Here is a 19,460-nt window from a genome sequence, read left to right as displayed (position 1 = left end):
TGCCAGTGCTTTAGTATTGCACTTCCAGAAAGTTAAGAACTTAAAAGAGACGAGATAAAAGGTCAAAATCAAAGCAGTGGAGGCCAAGATATCCTGGTGTGCAATGTTTAATCTCTAGTATGGGACAGACTCCAGAAACACTGCATCCGACATTTCACATGAAGCAACTCAATAGCATCTATCATTAAATCTTCGATGTCTGGCGAAGGTCTCTTAAACTCCACACCCCACAGGTTTTCTGTTATAAAGCTTTAATCTCCAAACCCAAGCTGAAATAACCCTGATGACATCAATATAAGATCAAGCTTCCTCGAGAGCCACAGAAGACATTGTACAGCTGTTTTCTTGTTTACTTCATGTGTCAACTTAGTGGAATGTCCCTTTAATTAAACTAGGACTCAGCAGTGAGAGGCGGGGCTCGTATTGACACAGGACAGAGTTGGACTGATAAAATGAGGGCCGTGCAGCTTATTCCAACAGGCTCCTGTAAAGGCCCTGAGAATGTTATTTTGGGCAGAGGGAGGGATGACTGTCAGCGGGTTTGTTTGTAGAAACTTCCCTCCCTGGCCATGTGAGGAAGGCAGCGGGAATGTTTGCTGCTTTAAGCTGAACTCTAGCCCAGAATGGATGAGTTTTCTGCTGGCTTCCTCTAAGTGACAGCTGCGTGACAGGCCTACAGCACCCCAGTTTCTGTGTGTGTATACAAAAATGTGTATGTGTCTTGTACATATGTGTGGGTTAAAGCTGCTGTGGTCCTTATGAATGTTATCTGTGCCTGCTCAAACCAGGCCCCTCTGGTCTCTTACCACTGTCCGGCTGATGGCTGTTTTTGTTCGCTTCTGGTGTAGAAAGGGCCAAGTGATCTGGAGCTGGTGCCGGAGGAATACTCGGTGATGGTTGGCTCCTATCCCTGTAACATCAGCTTCCATAACGACCAGCTGTTCCACTGCACCATCAACGGACTGCTGGGCTCCAGTGAGAGAGAGCTGCCTGTCACTGTAAGTATGCAAGAATGTAAAACACCACAATTTAATACAAATACCCATACAGCCTTGTGTTGAAAAAATTGCTCGATAGACCCTGATAATTTGAGGATATCACCCATCTGTCACACTGTGCTCAAGCAAAAAATTTAATCAGAATACAGACCATCTGTGGTGTTCATTGAAACAGTTTTGATCTGCACAGGTCCATGCACAGTCGGTGATATGTGTGTCTCACTCGGTGCATTATGAATGGTTTGTGGTCTCTGAGAATGCCACCATGAATCAGCAGTTTGTGGGGGTGGTGCAACAGTGCCACAGTGGAACAGTGAAATGTTCCCCGTTATCTTTTTAATCCGTCTATCATCACCGCCACAATCGCCTACCACACAGAAGCTATCTGCTCAGAGTGAGACCAAAGCCTTCAGACTCTGTGATGAGCTCACTCCTTGCTTGTGTTTTTGTTTTGTCTCTGAGCTCTCTCCATCACAATTAAAGGTCTTAATCAAGATGTCTTGATACAACCAGACACTCTCTTTCCTCTACCCACGTTTCCCATCTGTTGTTGTCCATTTTAGTCTGTTTGATAGGGCTTTATTAAGGGGGGAAAGCACTCATCTATATTTAAATATGAACCAGTCTGTGAGTGGTTTGCTGAAATAGCTCAGAAACATATGTTAGTGTGTCTCTGTCAGTTGAGTTGTACTGTAAGAACAGTTTCCCCACTTTGACACAGAAATAGAAGTAAACTCTTTTATCCCACTCTCCTTCTCCTTCTCTCTCTATTTTTCTCTCTACTTGTGTACCTGTGGCTCCCTCTCGTGCCGACCCACCCACCCCCGTCTGTCTCTCAGGATGTCTGAGAATAAACATGCACAATTAGCAAAGACATAAAGGCAGGGCAAGGGTCAAATGAGATGTCATAACACAAATGGGTGGGCTGCCTGCACATTAGCAGTGAGGATGATTAAGTGTGCACATTCGACAGGGGCATAAACAGAGTGCATGTACATTTTCTTTTGCTTTGGAGCATTTGAATAAATGCATACATGTTGAGCTGTGTGTATAGCTTATGGCCATTTGTGTTTCTTCACTTACTTTCGGTGGCAGATCTATTTTTACACGCCTGTGTTTTGCTTGGCTCTGAAGTGAGCTGCAGAAGTGGATGTGGGGAAGCAGTGTTTTTCTACCCCGAGCGAAACAGGAACATGGAACAATGGCATTTTCCCCTCCATTACACCAGGCCTTGCTGTTGCAGTCTCTGGAAGAAGGCCTTCTCTTGCTGGTCTGGGTAAATAAATGTGTGGACCAGAAAGAGAAAGAGGGGATGAGAAGAGAAGGAGGGAGCCCAGTGAACCAGTTTCCCCCTCAGAGTAAGACCAGTGTAAGAGGGATTTGGTCTGAGGATTGGAGGCTTTTTATCTGAGGCTCTTTTTATGAAGTATGTTCGGATTGGGGAAGGAGAGGGAAAGATGTGAGGAGGGACCGCAGAGACCCTGCTGACTAATCAGAAGGCAGAAGTGAAAGTCCTTTTCTTGTCACATTTGGGTTACTCTGAACCGGGTGACTCTTCCAGCTCGTTGCAGCGAGAGACCATTTTTCAAGATCTACAGTGTGTAATTTTTTTTTCAGTGTCTGCACCTGTGTCCACAAAAAAAATGATGTGTCGTCTGTGCATTTGTGCATGTTCAGGCACTTGCGTTCCCATTAAGAACTGCCTGTGTTATACTGCAAGCATTTTCATACTGTATTACAAAGAAAATACTTAATGTCTCTGCTCATTACTGCTCGGTCAGTTTCTGCCTCTTCTTCATCTTTCTTCCTTATCATCTTTTTCAAAATCAAATTTACTTTATTAGCTGATTGGGATTAAGTATAATATTATCACAGCAGATGTCATATGATGCCGAACTTTTAAGAAAAAAGACACAAAGGATCATATTTGACTCCAAGTATCCAGGGAGGTTTTTAACAGTTGCACATCTTGAGAAAGAAGACCATGCTTTTATTTGACTTGTGATGATGTCAGCTTACGAGAAAGTTCTTAAAACTGCTGCATTTACATCATTTTGTGTTCAGTAATATAAAAAAACATGTTAGAACAATAGTCTGCTATTATATGGTACAAATCAAAATTATTGTCTCATACAAAACAACTATACTACCTACATAGTGCGTTCTGTGAAGCAGAATTTGAGTTCATGTTCATGTTATTTATGCTCAGGTACATTACTATTAGCTATAGGTAGGGTATATTTAACGGCCTCCCTGAAAAAGATTAGCTTTGTTTGTTATGTGATTTAGGGGATTTTTATTGCTTTTTATACAAAGATGGAAGAGCTATATTAAAATGTCTTTCATCTCTTATGACTTCTTCTACTTGGATAATTATAAAAGACTTGAGTTGTGATTCAGGAAGGGAGCCTTTTGTAGTAGGTTTTATTTATAGTGCTTACGAGACAAAGGTTTTATGTGAGAAGTTATATTATTTTTCTGACAATATTGGACATGTGGGCTGCAACAGCTAATACTATGATAAAAAGAAACATAAATAATTGAAAAAAATGAAATAAATGAATATATATGACAAGAAGTATTTAACACGTAAAGGTAATGGTGAGAACCGTTGAAGGATAAAACGAAACAAAAGTGAAAGCAGGTTTTGATGGAGCTCAGTCCATTTTCATGTGTTGTTGCTCTTTCTCCTTCTAGGTGCAAGTGGGGAACTTTCGCCACACCATCGCCAAAGTGCAGCTTGGCGGCAGTGAGCTGGCCATCGTGGTATCCATTGTGGTGTGCTGTGTGCTGCTGCTGCTGTGCACTGTGGGTAGGTTGTGTACACATGCTTACCAGCAGATGATGGATGTGTGCCTGCTGTAGCAATGGATGCTCCAGATGTGGAACAGATAAAAAGAATTTCAGGGTCATAGTTTCTCGCACTTGCTTCATCCCTCCTCGGTACCCAAAGCACAAAGAGTCCACTGTTCCCCTTGCTGTCTATTCTGTCTGTGTGCGTATATGTGAGGGTGTGTGTAGTTTATTCTGTAATCTTTGCGTGAGTGTGTGTGCAGGGCAAGTGCAGGGGTGAAAATTGGTGCTAGTGTGGATTTTTCTCCTTTTCAGATATTCACACTACCCGTTTTTTTCTTTTTTTTGGTGACGTAACTTGAAATAATATGAGCGCAAATTTGATAAACTAAACTTAAACTTAAATTTCTGAGAAACTTTCCTTGTACGTGCTCTCACAGTCAGATACATTCATGCAAATATTTTTCACAGGCTCAAACTCCTTTAGACGCATTTTTGATCCTATTCATTATGTTGGAAGCTGTCATTGTGTGACTGTCTTCTGTGGGTTGAAACATACTGTATATAAACTGCATTTTGTCTTTCCCAGCTCTTGTAGTGTACTGCACAAAGAGCCGAAGGGCGGAACGCTACTGGCAGAAAACTCTACTCCAAATGGAGGAAATGGAGTCCCAGATCAGAGAGGAGATCCGTAAAGGTGTGTTTACTCAAGAACCCACACATGCACACACACACACCCTCTACTATTGTACCAGCTCTGCTATCTGCGTGTTGTTTAGACCTCAAATGATGTTTTGTGTCGATTGACATGAAAAAAGAGCTTCTGGGAAATATTGACCACATATATTTGTCTGTTTGTACACGTCCATTTGGGTGTGTACGTGCAAAATATGTGTTTGTTTGAGTTTTTTTTTCTAGGCTGAAGTGGGAGGGAGATACAACAGTTGACAGATTTGTGCCTAGTAAGCGTGACTCATAAAACACAGTGTCTGACAAATGATCAGTCACACGCAAGACACACTGAGTGGCCACATCGCCTCTGCTGCGTCTACGCTGTAGGAGCAAGGCCTGTGTATGTGTGTGTGTCTGTATATATATATATATATATATATATATATGTGTGTGTGTGTGTGTGTGTGTATTCGTGTGTGCCTAGGGCTTTAGGGTAAAGCCGTGTGAAGGCCACGCCGTGTCTGTGTACCCAGATTTATGGTGTAGAGATGGGGGGACGGATAGAGAAAAAGAAGTAGAGGGAGGCGGAGATAGGAGCGGGAGTCAGGGCCGCGGGTCCGGGGAGAAGCAGGAGTGTGGGAGGAGGGTGGTGATTTAGTCAGAGGACACGGATAGATTTGTGGAGTTCAGGGTGAGGGTGCACAAAGCGAGGGATAGCTGAGACGAAAGATGTGATAAAAGCAGAAGAAGAGGGAGTGAAGAAAGATGGGGGAATTGATGTATTCCAGGTTACAGGAACGGGAGGATTCCGTCCGAAAAGTGAGGCAGAGGAGAGGTTTGGTATTCAGGCCTGCTGCTTCTAATCAAGAGTTGATGGTGTGAACTGACTGGTGGTTTAGAAGACACTTTAGTGAGAAGGAGGATAAATAACCTGGAGGAGTAATGAAATATGTTTTAATCCCTCAGGTCTAGTATTCCCTTCCTTCTACGCAAACACAGTCTGTAGAAGCTGGCATTGTAACCCAAATACGTCTCTCATCCTGCAACAGGAAGAGCTTTTCCATAAAGGGATCTCCAGCGTCTCATTAGAGGAGAACATTATCCTCTCCTAGAACATGCTATCCAATAAAGTGGCTCCAATATTAGCATGCAGATTCAAGTCAGTGTCTGGATATGCTGATACTGTTTCGGCAGCATGTAAACCTCAGCCTGCACACATGTTTTGGATGAGGGCCTCAGACTGGATTTGGCTGCTCAGATTGCTGTTTGGTAAATATTTGCCTGCATGCCATGCTGGACTGTGCAATCTGGCAGAGAAAGAGAAGGAAAAAGAGAGAGGAAAAAGATCAGGGGATCAGTGTTTGGTATATTTAGTATTCAACCAGAACTTGACACTAGATGTAGGAAATTGAATGATACATTTCTGTGTCTGATATAAAATTTCTTCCACTGAACTCAGCCAGATTCTTGCAGATCCCACGGCAGCCTGGGAGAATTGGATGGGTATTGGATTAGCCTGTGAACAGATTTCTGACTCATTTTGCTTAGCAACAAATAAAGCTTGGGGAGCCAGAAACAGAATTGTGGTTTAAAAACAGTCACTGGATTCAAGCCCTTTTGGGTCTTTCTGTTTTTTTTGTTTTTTTGTCCTTTCAGGCTTTGCAGAGTTGCAGACGGACATGACAGACCTGACCAAGGAGCTGAATCGCAGCCAGGGCATCCCCTTTTTGGAGTACAAACAGTTTGTTACACGCACGTTCTTCCCCAAGGTGAGAAAGCCTATTTTTTCCCGCTATCTGATTTCGACTGGCACACTGACAATGCCATTTTTCTCAATGGGGTTTTAATAGTTTCTCTTTTCCCTACATGTCCCATTTCACATTTCCCACTGCTTGTAATATGCAGGATAAAAATTCACCTTGGAACTTTTAAACACACAGCAGACATCTAGCAAAGTGTAGCTCAGTTTGGCACCCCACAGGAGAGTTAATGTGTTCTCTATAGGTAAGCATTTTTCTGATGTGTGATCCACCCTGAAGGTAGACTGTGGGTCTATCTGTTGGTGGGTGTTTTTCCACCCATACAGACAGACACAACTCAGCAGGCTCTGTCTTCCAACCACAGGCATGGACTTTCAAGGAGACAGAACAATGGCAGGCACTGAGACAAGAAAACTTTCCCCCTGATTTCTCAAAACACACTCCTTACTCAGTTGACACACCCACACTGTTTTGCAAGTATACATGCTCTTGCGCAACGGCAGCCGTGCTGGTTTGTTACAGTGGACACTGGACACTGTTTTCTGTCGTGAAGGAAGTGAGTGGGGAGAGTGTTGAAAACTTGCATGTAGGAAACATAAATCCGAGTGTATCGTCTCTCCGTAGTTTTCCTCTAAGACAGCAAACACTCTACTCACGACCCTTTGTGGACCTTCTGGTTCTCTTAGATTACACACATACACACACACACACACACATTGAAAACAGTGTTAGACACAGACTTAGACACAGTTAGAATACAAGCCAAATGTAGCCGTCCTGAACTGACAGACTGTGTTGAAAGGCTGCCTCCTGGCTCTGGGTCAGCTTGTCTCTAAAGCCATTAAGGCTCATGACGTTTCGTGTCACTGTGTCATGTTTCCTTTTCATGGTCAGTCAGGGCTTCGGCGAGAAATTCTGCCCTTTGGTTCCAGACTGAAAATGTAGTCTCAGGGCCAGCTCTTTCTGTTTTCCCTGTCCATCCATCTTCCCGTGTTTACAACCAGAGATGACTGTGTATTACAGCTTTCTTTGTGTGTTTATGTGTGTTTCAGATGTGTTCCGATTATGAGAAGAGCCTGGTCCAGCCCGCCTACGAGAATCATGGTCTGGGCCCTCGAGCGCTGCCAGAGACCCACCCACTGCTGCAGGACTGGCAGGTGAATGGTTAAGCCATTAGGATGTTAGGTTAGGTGGTGCTTTCTTCTGCCAGAGTGCCTTGATTTGGGTCCTTTTTCACTCCCTTACTTCTCAAATGGGTCACACTGAAGCTTATTAAGGTTTGACAGTGGGGTTGTTGTTGATGAGGAGTAAAGAAAGAAAAGCATATTGGGCATTTTTTCCTTTGTGTGCTTGTTATAAAGTGTGTGTGGAGTACTGTGTGTGCTTGTGTTAACTCACATGCACATGAATACTAATGCATGTCATTCAGTGGTTTCTAGTGAGTGTGACACAAAAAATTTTCAGCTTGTCAAAAAACACACTGCCCACCAAGTTGATGGCAGGTTGTTGACACACTTCCCACTGGCTCCTAGACAACCGAACAGTATGGTTTTCATCAAAATCCATCTATAGTTGTTGTGTGCGTGTGTGTGTGTGTGTGTGTGTGTGTGTGTGTGTGTGTGTGTGTGTGAATGGAGGGGCGGGCGGGATTGAGAGTTATAAAGAGAGTGAGAGAGGGAGCGTGCACTTTCACACACCTATGTGCGAATGCATGCTGAAAGCGAATGCACGTGCATGTGTGTGTCTACGTTAGAAAGAGAGAAAGTAACGATTGCAGAGCTAGTTTTGGGTCGGCAGCCGGGGGAGCCTGTCTAGCCGTGATGAAGTGCCTTGGATCCACATCGTCTTCCCAGGAAGTGTTTTCCAGGTCACAGCAAATAAATCTCACAGGCGGGCATTTATCTTAATGGACACCCCTGTTCTCCTTCTGTCAGGCTGCAAACCACACCATATGGCTGCAGTCCAGAGGGAAGACTTCATCACAGTGCTGCTTAGTCGCACCCATAGATAGACCATACTCATTAAGTCGACTCGGCACATTTAGAGACAATCACACACAGACAGGGATTGGAGCGGGAGATACAGATACTGTAGAAAGAGAAACAGAGAGGGTGGTGCCTGAAGATGCAGAAGGAAGAGCTGTGATAGAAGTGTTCACTAGATGGGTCACTCGAGACAAGAGGTGGTGGAATAGATTCGGGAGGGCGCAGCAGGTGTGTAATGCACTTTAGGTGAAATCACACAGAGAAATAACAGTTTCATTCCCCTTCTGTCTTCAGGCCACCAACACAACAAGGCCTAACGTAGAGGAGGGCATCACTCTGTTCTCCACTCTTCTCAATAACAAGCACTTCCTGATCACGTTTGTCCACGCCTTGGAACAGCAGAAGGACTTTGCTGTGCGAGACAGGTAAATGCATCAACTGATATGTGTTTGGCAGTTATACAAGAAACAGAAAAGGCATACATCCAGATTGACTTTAGATTAAATCAGCAGAATTTATAGATTTACAAGATTTAATTGCACTAAATCCTGAGAAACAATTGTCAGAAATAATTAAATTCAGTGGTTATTTTTTGTTGTAGCAAGGTGTTTGTACTGGATTGAATCATATCGTGAAGCATTTTTAAAGCTGCTACAATGATTATTTTTTTATTAACAACAGATAAAAGGAATACATGTATCTGAAAGGTGTTGCTTCTAGTAACGAAACCACATAGAAATATCACCTCTGCAGTTCTCCTCATCTCTACAGAGCGTTTTACCATCTTTCACCTCATTGTTTTAGTTCATTCATTACCCTTCTTCCCAGCCTCTGAAAATCCACAATATGCTACCCGCACAGGACCGAACAGCAGACAGACAGCAGTAAAAAACACAAGTTAAAAAGTTGATGGGGACCAGTGTCCAAACAAACACTTAATACAGGTTAAATACTTTAACTTTTCTATAATCTATAATCAACTGAACAACCAAAGAAGTAGTCTCAACAAATGAAAGTAAATTATTTTACAGAACCGTAATATTTTTTGTACGGCTGTTGTATTGCATTGTATTACAGTACATTGTATACATGTCTCTATTTTTTCCAGGAGCTTCTTCACTTCTCGTGCTAGGTTTTTCTATATCTACTGCATACAGAACAAAAATATCTTTACTGCTCAGAAAAGTGGTTGCTCCAGCTTTGTAAACATTTGGTCATTTATCAGTGTAGCTGTTTTGGTCCCGATGTCCTAAAACTAGCCAGTCATTGTGGAGAATCAGAGAAAAATTCCAGAGGCAGGACCACATCCCTGTCCCAGCACAGCATCAGCACTTACTGACTGATGCGGCCCCTTTCTTCTGGATTAAAGGGGCTTTGTTAGGGAAATCCCCTGCACCTCTGGACTTACTAACCCAGACACTCCCTGCATTAGATCAGGCCTTTATTTAGCTCTGCAGTCACAGGTGCTGTGGTGAGGACGAAATCTCAGTGTTGTTTGTGTTATGTTGGTATTTTTAAATCACTGACCACACACTGACAGGGCATGTTTGCAAGAGCATGTTTTTACTCATCTGTCTCCCCTGCTAATCTGTTTTCTCACCCTTCAGATGCAGCCTGGCATCTCTGCTCACTATTGCCCTTCATGGTAAGCTGGAGTACTACACCAGTATCATGAAAGATCTGCTGGTGGACCTGATAGACGCTTCGGCTTCCAAGAACCCCAAACTGATGCTGCGCCGCACTGAGTCTGTCGTGGAGAAAATGCTGACCAACTGGATGTCCATCTGCATGTACAGCTACCTCAAGGTGAGGATGGAAAAGGAAGAGCAAAGTTATGAGGCTGGCATGATTAAAAAGATTGACCACTGACTCCACCGCTCTGCCACATTCTTCAGGAAACAGTGGGTGAGCCTTTCTTCCTGCTGCTGTGTGCAATCAAGCAGCAGATCAACAAGGGTTCCATTGACGCCATCACAGGGAAGGCCCGCTACACCCTCAACGAGGAGTGGTTGCTCCGCGAGAATGTTGAGGCCAAGCCACAGGTCTGATACCTCACACACTCTCGGTTCATCTTTCACGTCCTCATTTTTTTTAGAACTGAGAGGTCAATGTCAAACTTCAATTAAGTTGCCTGCCAGGACGTTTCAGTCATGCGTCAATTCAAAACTTCAAAACACATTTTTGCAAAGTATGAACTGTATTGCTCTCTGTTTGTTTTTGCAGAACATCAATGTGTCCTTCCAGGGCTGTGGCATGGACTCACTGTCTGTCAGGGTCATGCATACAGACACAATCTGCCAGGTGAAGGAAAAAATCCTAGAGGCCTTTTATAAAAACCTGCCATTCTCTCAGTGGCCTCGAGCAGAGGATGTAGACCTGGGTAAGAGCACATTTTCTCTGATTATTTTCATCCTTTCCCCTTCCCAACCTTCCGAGATATAGTAATCTCCTTTGCAAAAGGTCAATTCCTCTCATGAAGCTCAACTAACCTGAGGCTGCAATATAATAAATGACAGAATGCATCGAGGAGAGTGTACAGTCATAATCACAAAGAGTTATTGCTTTCAAAAGCTGTGGGGCCTGCAGAGCTGATTTGATTAATCGGCCCAAGAATATTTCCACAGGTCATGACACAGAGAGTTAGAGCACGGGTGCCCTATGTCTCGCATATTCTTTTCCAAATTTAGGATGAAATTGTTTAATATTACTCTCCTCCCTTATCCTGTCTCCTTTTTCTCCTCTCTCCCACATTTCTGTCCTCCAGAGTGGTTTGATTCCGGCAGCAACAGTAAGCTTCTGCAGGACCTGGATAACTCCTCATTGATGGAGGATGGCAGGAAGAAACTCAACACAGTCTTCCATTACCAGGTTTGTGGGTGTGTGTGTGCGTGTGTGGGTGTGTGGGTGTGAGAGAGAGAAAGAGAGACCACTGTGGTGGGTGTTGTCATTGGTGAACCTTTATATCCCTGATATTGTAACAGCAACAGCAGGGTTGTTGAAGGTGAGAAGTCCTTATAAATGGTGTCACTGGCTGTCCATGGGTGGGATACTCTCTATTTCCATGATGTGGCTGTACACAGTTAGTTATAAGTGCTTCTGTTTGTGTTTCTCTTTACGTACATGTCATTTATTGCAGCACAGCTGTAGCCCAGTGGCTGCTTTTATACAGTTTCTGCATTTAGACATACAGTAGTCACTGTGTTTGTGTAATTATTGTATTAATTAGGTACCTTTTTATAACAAGAAATAATTACGGGCAATGTTTAACAACTGTTACAAAATACTGTTATTTTCAAATCAGTAGTTTGATAATTAACAGTAACTATGACAACATACATACTTTATGTGCATGATTCAATCACTGATTACATTTTAATACTTAAAGTTCCCCTCCAGACATGTTTTAAAACATAAAAAAATACTCTGCTTGGAATAATAATTGGCTTGCTTTTTCAACAAAAAAACATCACCTACCTCGTTAAGAATTCTTAAAATGACATCTACTTCTTTTGCCTTATTCACAGAATCTATTAATATGCAAATGTTGTTTATTTCAAGAGGAAAGGGCTCCCGAACTCCTGAATATATGCTCCCAAAAACAAGGTTGCAGGAAGTAGATGTGCTGAGGGGCACCCCCTAAAGTCAGGCATAGTGTAATAAGAACAGTTAAACTTTTGACTTTCTTCTCACTTACTGGGATTTATATGTGTTAGTATTTGTGAAAGAGGTTTAACATTGTTTTGAGCTGCAGTTTATTGTGAATAGGGTAATATGTAAAGAGCCTAATTTCCAATTAAGGCAAGGCAGGTTGGATTTATCCTACGCCAACACAGTGATGTGTTTAAAGGAGATTATTTCAGAGTCAATTGACATTACCAAAGACGACAGGGCAGACAGAGAGTTGAATTCAGCCAGCAACAGGCCATTAGTACCACAGGATGATTTGGTTATAGATATAAATGATGAAATATGGTAACTAGAGGTTGCTCTCCTTTTTTGAGGTTTGGCAGAGGATTAATTTGTCCCATAGCATTTAGAATGACATCATTAGACTGGGTTTCTCTCAGCTTTGACAGATTTCCAGCGTCCCTGCCCAAAAAGATTATTTATTAGGTAGAATTACAATGTATTACGTCTTTCTCAGGTAATATGAATATGACAATTACATCGTAATTGTGCTAATAAGCATGTAGTCATTAACCAGTCATCACTTACATATTTGTTAAATGTACTTTATTATATGTTACTATAATAATAATAATATTAATAATAATATGCATACAAACACATTCATTATTAGAAATACATTAATTAAAGTACATCATATAATTTTTTTTAATAATTAAGGAAATTAAATAATTATCAATAACATTTGCAATAAATATATTGTAATGAAATAAACATTTGTTTTTAACAATAAAATAAAAATACAATATAAAGTGTTTTTTGTGTAGTACCTTTTCTTTTATAATAATTACAATAAATAACCCAAAAACAAGTAAAATGCCACGTCTGGTATTCCATTAAGAATATCTTTATGTATATGTGTGTTTGCTCATGTCTACATTCATTTGTACGTGAGTAAACAGTTGTTCAGTGACCCTCGACCTTTGACCCTGTATCTGTACTTGTTAAGTGCCATGTTTAGTTTTTGCTGAGCCATGGGGACAGAGCTGTGAAAGCAGCGAGCTGCAGCGTGTACTAACAGTCTGGGTTCACTGGCGAGGCTGTTCAATCCATTTCACCGCGGGTTGACTTTAATGAGCCCAGCCAGGCTCTTGCAGACTTGCCACCAGTCTAGATGCACACAAGATTGACACACACGCACACACAACAACATATGCACCTCTCAACGCCCCACTCCCCTCGAGGGCATGCTTAATGATGCTGTTCTTGTGCCCCCAAGCTCACCCTTGACCCTGTGCCCTCTGTCCTCTCTCGTCTTCCCTACCTCCTTCCCTCCTTCTTCTTCTCTCCCTTCACAGATCCCAGAGGGGGCATCACTGGCTATGAGCTTGAAAGACAAGAAAGAGAACACACTGGGGAGAGGTACGTCACCATCAAACACACCTACTCCTTGTCGCTTTGTCACACACACTCACCCACACTTGGGTAAATACACACACTCACTCCATCACAGGAAACAGCACATGCTCAGTTGGTCACGAGAACACGATACGCTCATGTAAACACGCATGAAATCACACACCCTCCCGTCCCCAAAAGACACAGCGGACATCTAAAAACACTCGCACCTAATAAATCACAACACATACTTTCCGCTACTGCTTCATTCAGAGCTCTTTTTCTCTGTTATAGATGTATTCCATTAGCAAATGTCAGCTTGTGGGGAAAAAAATGCGACACAAGTTGGGCCATTGTCCATTGAATATAATGACTTCTCTGCCTGTTGACAGATGAGTTTACATACAGCCTTTAATGGGCTTGTCCGTTCGTTGTCTTGGGTCTACCTTACATAATCAGTACCAGACCAGAGCTCAGTTCTGCTAAGGCTCTGTCCATCAAAGTCTCTCCTCTCATTCATACTGGGCCAAAAATAGGCTTATGTGAACGAAACCTGGCTCTGGCTTCAAAGCATCGAGGGGGTGTTATGAGCTTGTAGTGCTCCCTGGCTAATATAAAACACTGTCCTGTCTGCCTGTGATCAGTGTTGAGGGTCTGGACTGAAGCCCGCTGGGCAGGAGCATCTCTGGCAGAGCAGGCAATAATGAGAACACACTCACTATGCTGTTGTGTTTGTGTGTGTGTGTGTGTGTGTGTGTGTGTGTGTGTGTGTGTGTGTGTGTGTGTGTGTATCGGCACAAATGCCTGTCTTTGTTTTTGTTGGTGTGTGTACAATAATTTACTGTATCTGTTTGTCTTTGTGTCTGCTTTGAGTTTGTGTTTGCGTCTACATGTATTTGGGTATTGATACATGTTCATGCATGTGTATGTGTGAGTGTGTTTGTGTTTAGATCTATATATAAACCAGCAAGGTTTAATGCTCTTTCCCAGCGCTGGCCGAGCATTACCATCTCATTACACCGGCTCCAGAACCAATCACAGACTCTGTGTGTCTGTCTCCCTTAATCTCTCTCTTTTCTCTCTCCTTTCACTCGTAATCTTTCTCTTTCATTCTCTCAGACAGTTCCCCTCCCCTACCTGCCCACCGTCCACCTTAATCACTTTCTCCTCTCGCATGTACTCTATCTCCCTTGCTCTCCTGTCAATCTCCCTCTTCTGTTTTTTTTTCTCTCGCCTATCTGTCACGCTCCTCTGTCCTCCCTCCTCCTGTCTCCTCTCATTCTCTCAGGTCTCCACCTTGCTGATTGCACATTGTTTCATGCTGTATGTGTTTCTTTTTCCCCTTAGTTAAAGATCTGGATACAGAGAAGTATGTACACTTGGTGAGTAACTCTTCATAGGTAATCAGAATGTTTCTATAAGTGCGCTCTGAGTTTATTACCAGAGCTTTTCCTGTGTGTGCCACTGTTAGTCAGCCCAAAACGGGCCTGACGACAGAGAGAATGGGGGTGAATGGAGGTGAAAAGGAAAGCTGCTGAGAGGACATGACAGCACTAATGCAGCTTAAGCTCTTTTATAAACGTCAGCCAAGATATGGGCCCTTTGACTTTAGAATAATGAGTTCCTTGGAACACAATTTGCCGGGTGAATAGTTAGTTTTACAGGACAGTTCTATAGTCCTTTTTTGACACAAGTAGGTGGATTCTGACTGCTTCTTTCTTTACCCTACCCCTATTTAGACCTGTATGAGGAAGTCAGATACATGATCCTGTACACAACTACCAGAGAAAACTATAAACATTTCCCAACTCCCATCACTTCCTCAATTCTGTAAATGAATTAGTGTTTCAAAATACCCTGATGTGGTTTCTGGGTCATGTATCTAATGCAAGAAACAGAAAATTCCCATGTGTCAACTGAGACAGCAAAGCCTTCGTGTAACTACTTATGACCAGGATTTATTACTTTATGTAGTTTGTTGATGTTTGGCCTCTGGTTTTCCAGGTCCCACCTCATGATGAGCAAATGGAGAACAAGAAGTCACACAGGCAGAGCCACCGCAAGAAGGTCCTTCCTGAAATCTATCTGACGCGCCTGCTGTCCACCAAGGTAAACACAAGAAACAAGAGACTGTTTTCTCAACACTACAAAGTTACAACTTGATATCTAAGTAATCTTTCTATTTCTTGTTTTTATGGGCCATATTAGCCTCAAGAGCTGTCTAGAAATTCCCACATCCCATGAAGCCCTGTTTCTGCGTATGTATAAGCTTGTTTTTTTCTTTTCCTCCACAGGGAACTCTTCAGAAGTTCTTGGATGACCTCTTTCAAGCCATCCTCAGCATCCCTCCGGACCGGCCCCCTCTGGCTGTCAAATACTTCTTTGACTTCTTGGAGGAGCAGGCTGACAAACGGGGCATCACAGACCCAGACACACTGCACATCTGGAAAACCAACAGGTAGACTAAACTCTGTGATTACACTCCCCTTTGGCGACCTCACTGTGCAAGTGCAAGGCTTTAAAAGCTTATCTTTCCCTCTCCGTGCAGTTTACCTCTGCGTTTCTGGGTGAACATCCTGAAGAATCCTCAGTTTGTGTTTGACATTGATAAGACAGATCACATGGACGCCTGTCTGTCTGTCATTGCCCAGGCCTTCATAGATGCCTGCTCCATTTCTGACCTGCAGCTTGGCAAGGTGAGATCCATCTATCTATCTATCTATCTATCTATCTATCTATCTATCTATCTATCTATCTATCTATCTATCTATCTATCTATCTATCTATCTATCTATCTATCTATCTATCTATCTATCTATCTATCTATTTTGAAAGTCTGACACTGAAGTATGTGTATAAGGTCTGAGTGTTAAGATTGGCCTGAGTTATGACTCTGAGCAGGACTACAAATTTTGTCCTTTTCACCTCACTCCCTCCACACCCCTGAAAAAGCATGCCTCACAGTTTGAAAACCTCTGACCTACTGTACCTGTGTATCATAGCTACTTAATAACTGATTAAACCTGATTAAATAATGGCTATATATCTACATATATGTCTATGTATCTATCTAACACACACACACACACACACCTCTCGAGTCCCCCTGTGAACCCTTATCCCTAAGCCTTCAGACTGTCAGCTCCATCTACCTCTCCTCATGTTATTTCAGCCGAGTCGACTGATCCAAGGTCATGAGCACCAGGGATCTCTTTTTGTGCTGTGCACGAGTATGTGTGTGTGTGTGTGTGTGTGTGTGTGTGTGTGTGTGTGTGTTCAGGCGTGCATATGTCTGTCTGTCCGTCTGTCTGTCTGTCTGTCTGTCTGTCTGTGTGTGTGTGTGTGTGTGTGTGTGTGTGTGTGTGCGCTTGCATGTCAATGTCCTCACTGCTCACAAATCCGTCTCATCCCTCAGACACCGTGACCCTGAGCACGCTCTGCTTCCTGTCTCCCTCTGACTGGCTTCCTCCCTGGAGGGAGCCGAGGACTCATCAAATAATGCTCCCCTTTCACTGAGAAACAGTCTGATTTATATATTTCAGTTCAGTGCCAAAGAGTGCACTCACGGCAGCAATATTCAGATGTATATGCAGGCAGGTACATACCTACTGTGTTGATGCAAAGATATGTATAAACCATCAGCAATGAGACATTTTTCGCATTGTGTCTGCAGCCTCCTCATTAACATGCCGCATCTGGCTGTGCATGTATTGTAGAGTCACCAGGTTCAAGGATATGGCCACGTTTTCTCCTGTAGGTCAAGGAGACTAGCACGACACACTTTTACATTTTCCTCGAGTATTTACAGTCGCTTGTTTGAGCATGTGCATGATCGTGTGTGATGGCCTCGGGACAGGGCAGTGAAGGGTACAGGGTCTGGATTAGCAGTAGCATAGCAGGGGTTGGAGAGAGGGGTAGGAAATGAAGCAGCGCTCGCTGTTTCCACGGAAACCCTCTTATCTGGCGAGATGCAGACATAGAGGGCCACAGGGTCACACGGGGGTTACCAGGCAGATGGGCGAACAGCAGGAAGTGACCTTGTGGACAGGAAGAGAGAGGGTTCCCTATCAGAAGGAGCAACCGTGGCTCCCTTAGCACCTTTAACACACACAAACATGCACAAACATGCAAACAATCATATTAGGTGACACAAATAACTCGTGACACATAGAAATATTAAGGTGCGCTGTAAGCACATTCACTAATGCTGAGAGCTGAGGCTGGCTGCCTATTTTTCCCTGTCCTACTTTCTCCCTGTCCCTCTTTCTCTCGCTCATACACACACACAGCTCACAAAGACCTACACACACTCACTCGCAACAGTAGTCACCACTAAAACCAGAGTATGCCCACAACCTCTTAGCCCCGCTACTTTTCTTCCTGCTTGAATAAGCACCAGTGCGAGAGCCTGAAGTGACTGTGGAGAGAGTGGCAGAGGTATTGTTTGGACTGGAATGTTCCTTCTCTGGCTCTCAGTTTTTGAGTCTCCTGTTGTCTGGAAAGGAAACTGTTTCCTCCCCCCATTGTCTCACTATAGGCTGGTTTAGATTGGGTCTTCAACAAACAACATCCAGTCCAACTGAACAGCTCCTTATTAGGACATTAGCATGTGGTTGCAGACCATACAATAATCGACAAACCTCTTCATGAAAACTGAGGCCCAGTGCTAAATTATTAATTAACCCTCTGCAGGGCTTTAAATTTTGACATCGTGCCACATATGGAGCCTGGCAGCGGTTCAGGCAGGCACCGGAGTTGTTTTATAGTCACATGTTCTATACAACCTCCAGTCATGTCGACAACTGCAACAATGCTGAGCTTTGCCTCCTTGCTGCTAGATTGCTTACAGCCCCTCCTGTTTTAGCCTCCAGCTGTACATGAATGTTGAACGTTTTTAACATGTGGCAAGCTTGTTCGCACTGCCAAACTAAAATGCATATTGCTGCAATCAAGGGATAAAATAGACCTGACTGAAATGTGTTGGGTTTTTTATTTCAGGACTCCCCTACCAACAAGCTGCTGTATGCCAAGGAAATCCCTGAGTATAAGAAGAGAGTGCAGTGCTACTACCAGCAGATACAGGAAATGCCACCTCTCAGCGAGCAGGAGATGAATGCTCACCTGGCTGAGGAGTCACGAGTGAGTCAAGTGTTCAGGAAGTTTCCATGTGTTAGTCATCTGGAGCAACAAAAGCGTGCAATTACATGCAAGATTTATTTAGGGATTAAATCTAATATACATAATGTCTGTTCTCTATCCTGTAGAAATACAGAAATGAATTCAACACCAACCTGGCCTTGACAGAAATCTACAAATACGCCAAGAGATACAGAAACCAGGTAAGAAAAGAGTTTTTACTTCACTCTGTGATCTCAGATTCGATTAGATATGTCGCTCGTGTTTGAACAGGCCCCTTTCTGCAGCCACTACATCACTGAGGTCACCTCAGTCAAACCCTTTGGCTGTTTTAAGTTTCACAGATGGGTATCAGAGCGTGACACATCAGCGTGGAAGATCATGTGCGTGTTGAGAGATGTAGCACACTGTCAACAACAACCTGTCTCTCAATGTCCTCAAATATATGCACGAAATAAAAATTTCATCCCAAGAAATGAATCAAATCTGAACTCTCTTTTCAGCAGCAGCCACCATTTAATGTGTCCAATCAAGCCCACATATACCTTTCACTTTAAGCAGATAATGCACTGTTTACCTTCTCTTTATCCACCACCCCTATCTTTTTAATGACACTCTTAAGTTGCTGCTTCATATCTCCCGTTTCTCTTTGAACTAGCCCTCTTAAAGCCTTGCTGTCCTCCCCCATGTTTCCTTGCTGCTGTGACTATTCTCAGGAGAGGCTTAGTCAGTGGTGACTGTGCCTTAATGGAGCACCCTCATGATAATACAGTTTAGCTGCTTTCCACTGTCATGCTACTGTACTGACGTGGGCCAGAGGCTTAGACTCTGATTCACAGAGCTCTGTGAATGGCCCCTGATTGCCTATTCTCTCGCCCCAGCTCGGTTCGCTCTGCCTGGTAGCACACTGCCGCTAAGAGCCCATAAATCCCACTGACACGGTGACAACTATTGGGCATGAATAACAGAGCAGATGTGGGTTTTGTAAATATGTGAAGAGCAAAGAGCTTTTGTGGTGTGGAGGCATGCATGCAGGCTGGAGAAGAGGCTGAAGCACTGCAGTTGTTCCTCCGCTGCTCTCCCTTTTCTCT

General features: G+C 43.3%; 1 protein-coding gene across 1 annotated transcript in view; it reads left to right on the top strand.

Annotated features, from left to right (window-relative positions):
- The window catches only part of plxnd1 (plexin D1), a 60,652-nt gene that overhangs the window by 40,036 nt on the left and 1,156 nt on the right, over positions 1 to 19,460 (top strand). Inside the window, exons 19-35 of the mRNA XM_051423927.1 lie at positions 849 to 998; positions 3,696 to 3,810; positions 4,381 to 4,488; positions 6,120 to 6,232; positions 7,276 to 7,380; positions 8,503 to 8,633; positions 9,816 to 10,014; positions 10,104 to 10,250; positions 10,432 to 10,588; positions 10,973 to 11,076; positions 13,194 to 13,257; positions 14,581 to 14,615; positions 15,238 to 15,342; positions 15,528 to 15,691; positions 15,782 to 15,929; positions 18,232 to 18,372; positions 18,498 to 18,572. Of these exons, the coding sequence (XP_051279887.1) occupies positions 849 to 998; positions 3,696 to 3,810; positions 4,381 to 4,488; positions 6,120 to 6,232; positions 7,276 to 7,380; positions 8,503 to 8,633; positions 9,816 to 10,014; positions 10,104 to 10,250; positions 10,432 to 10,588; positions 10,973 to 11,076; positions 13,194 to 13,257; positions 14,581 to 14,615; positions 15,238 to 15,342; positions 15,528 to 15,691; positions 15,782 to 15,929; positions 18,232 to 18,372; positions 18,498 to 18,572 (2,061 nt within the window). The remainder of the gene's footprint in view (positions 1 to 848; positions 999 to 3,695; positions 3,811 to 4,380; positions 4,489 to 6,119; positions 6,233 to 7,275; positions 7,381 to 8,502; positions 8,634 to 9,815; positions 10,015 to 10,103; positions 10,251 to 10,431; positions 10,589 to 10,972; positions 11,077 to 13,193; positions 13,258 to 14,580; positions 14,616 to 15,237; positions 15,343 to 15,527; positions 15,692 to 15,781; positions 15,930 to 18,231; positions 18,373 to 18,497; positions 18,573 to 19,460) is intronic.

Source organism: Dicentrarchus labrax, unplaced genomic scaffold, assembly GCF_905237075.1.
Source record: "Dicentrarchus labrax unplaced genomic scaffold, dlabrax2021, whole genome shotgun sequence".
NCBI lineage: Eukaryota > Metazoa > Chordata > Actinopteri > Moronidae > Dicentrarchus > Dicentrarchus labrax.
Note: the sequence above shows the minus strand (reverse complement) of the source record. Positions and strands in the feature narration are given on the sequence as shown.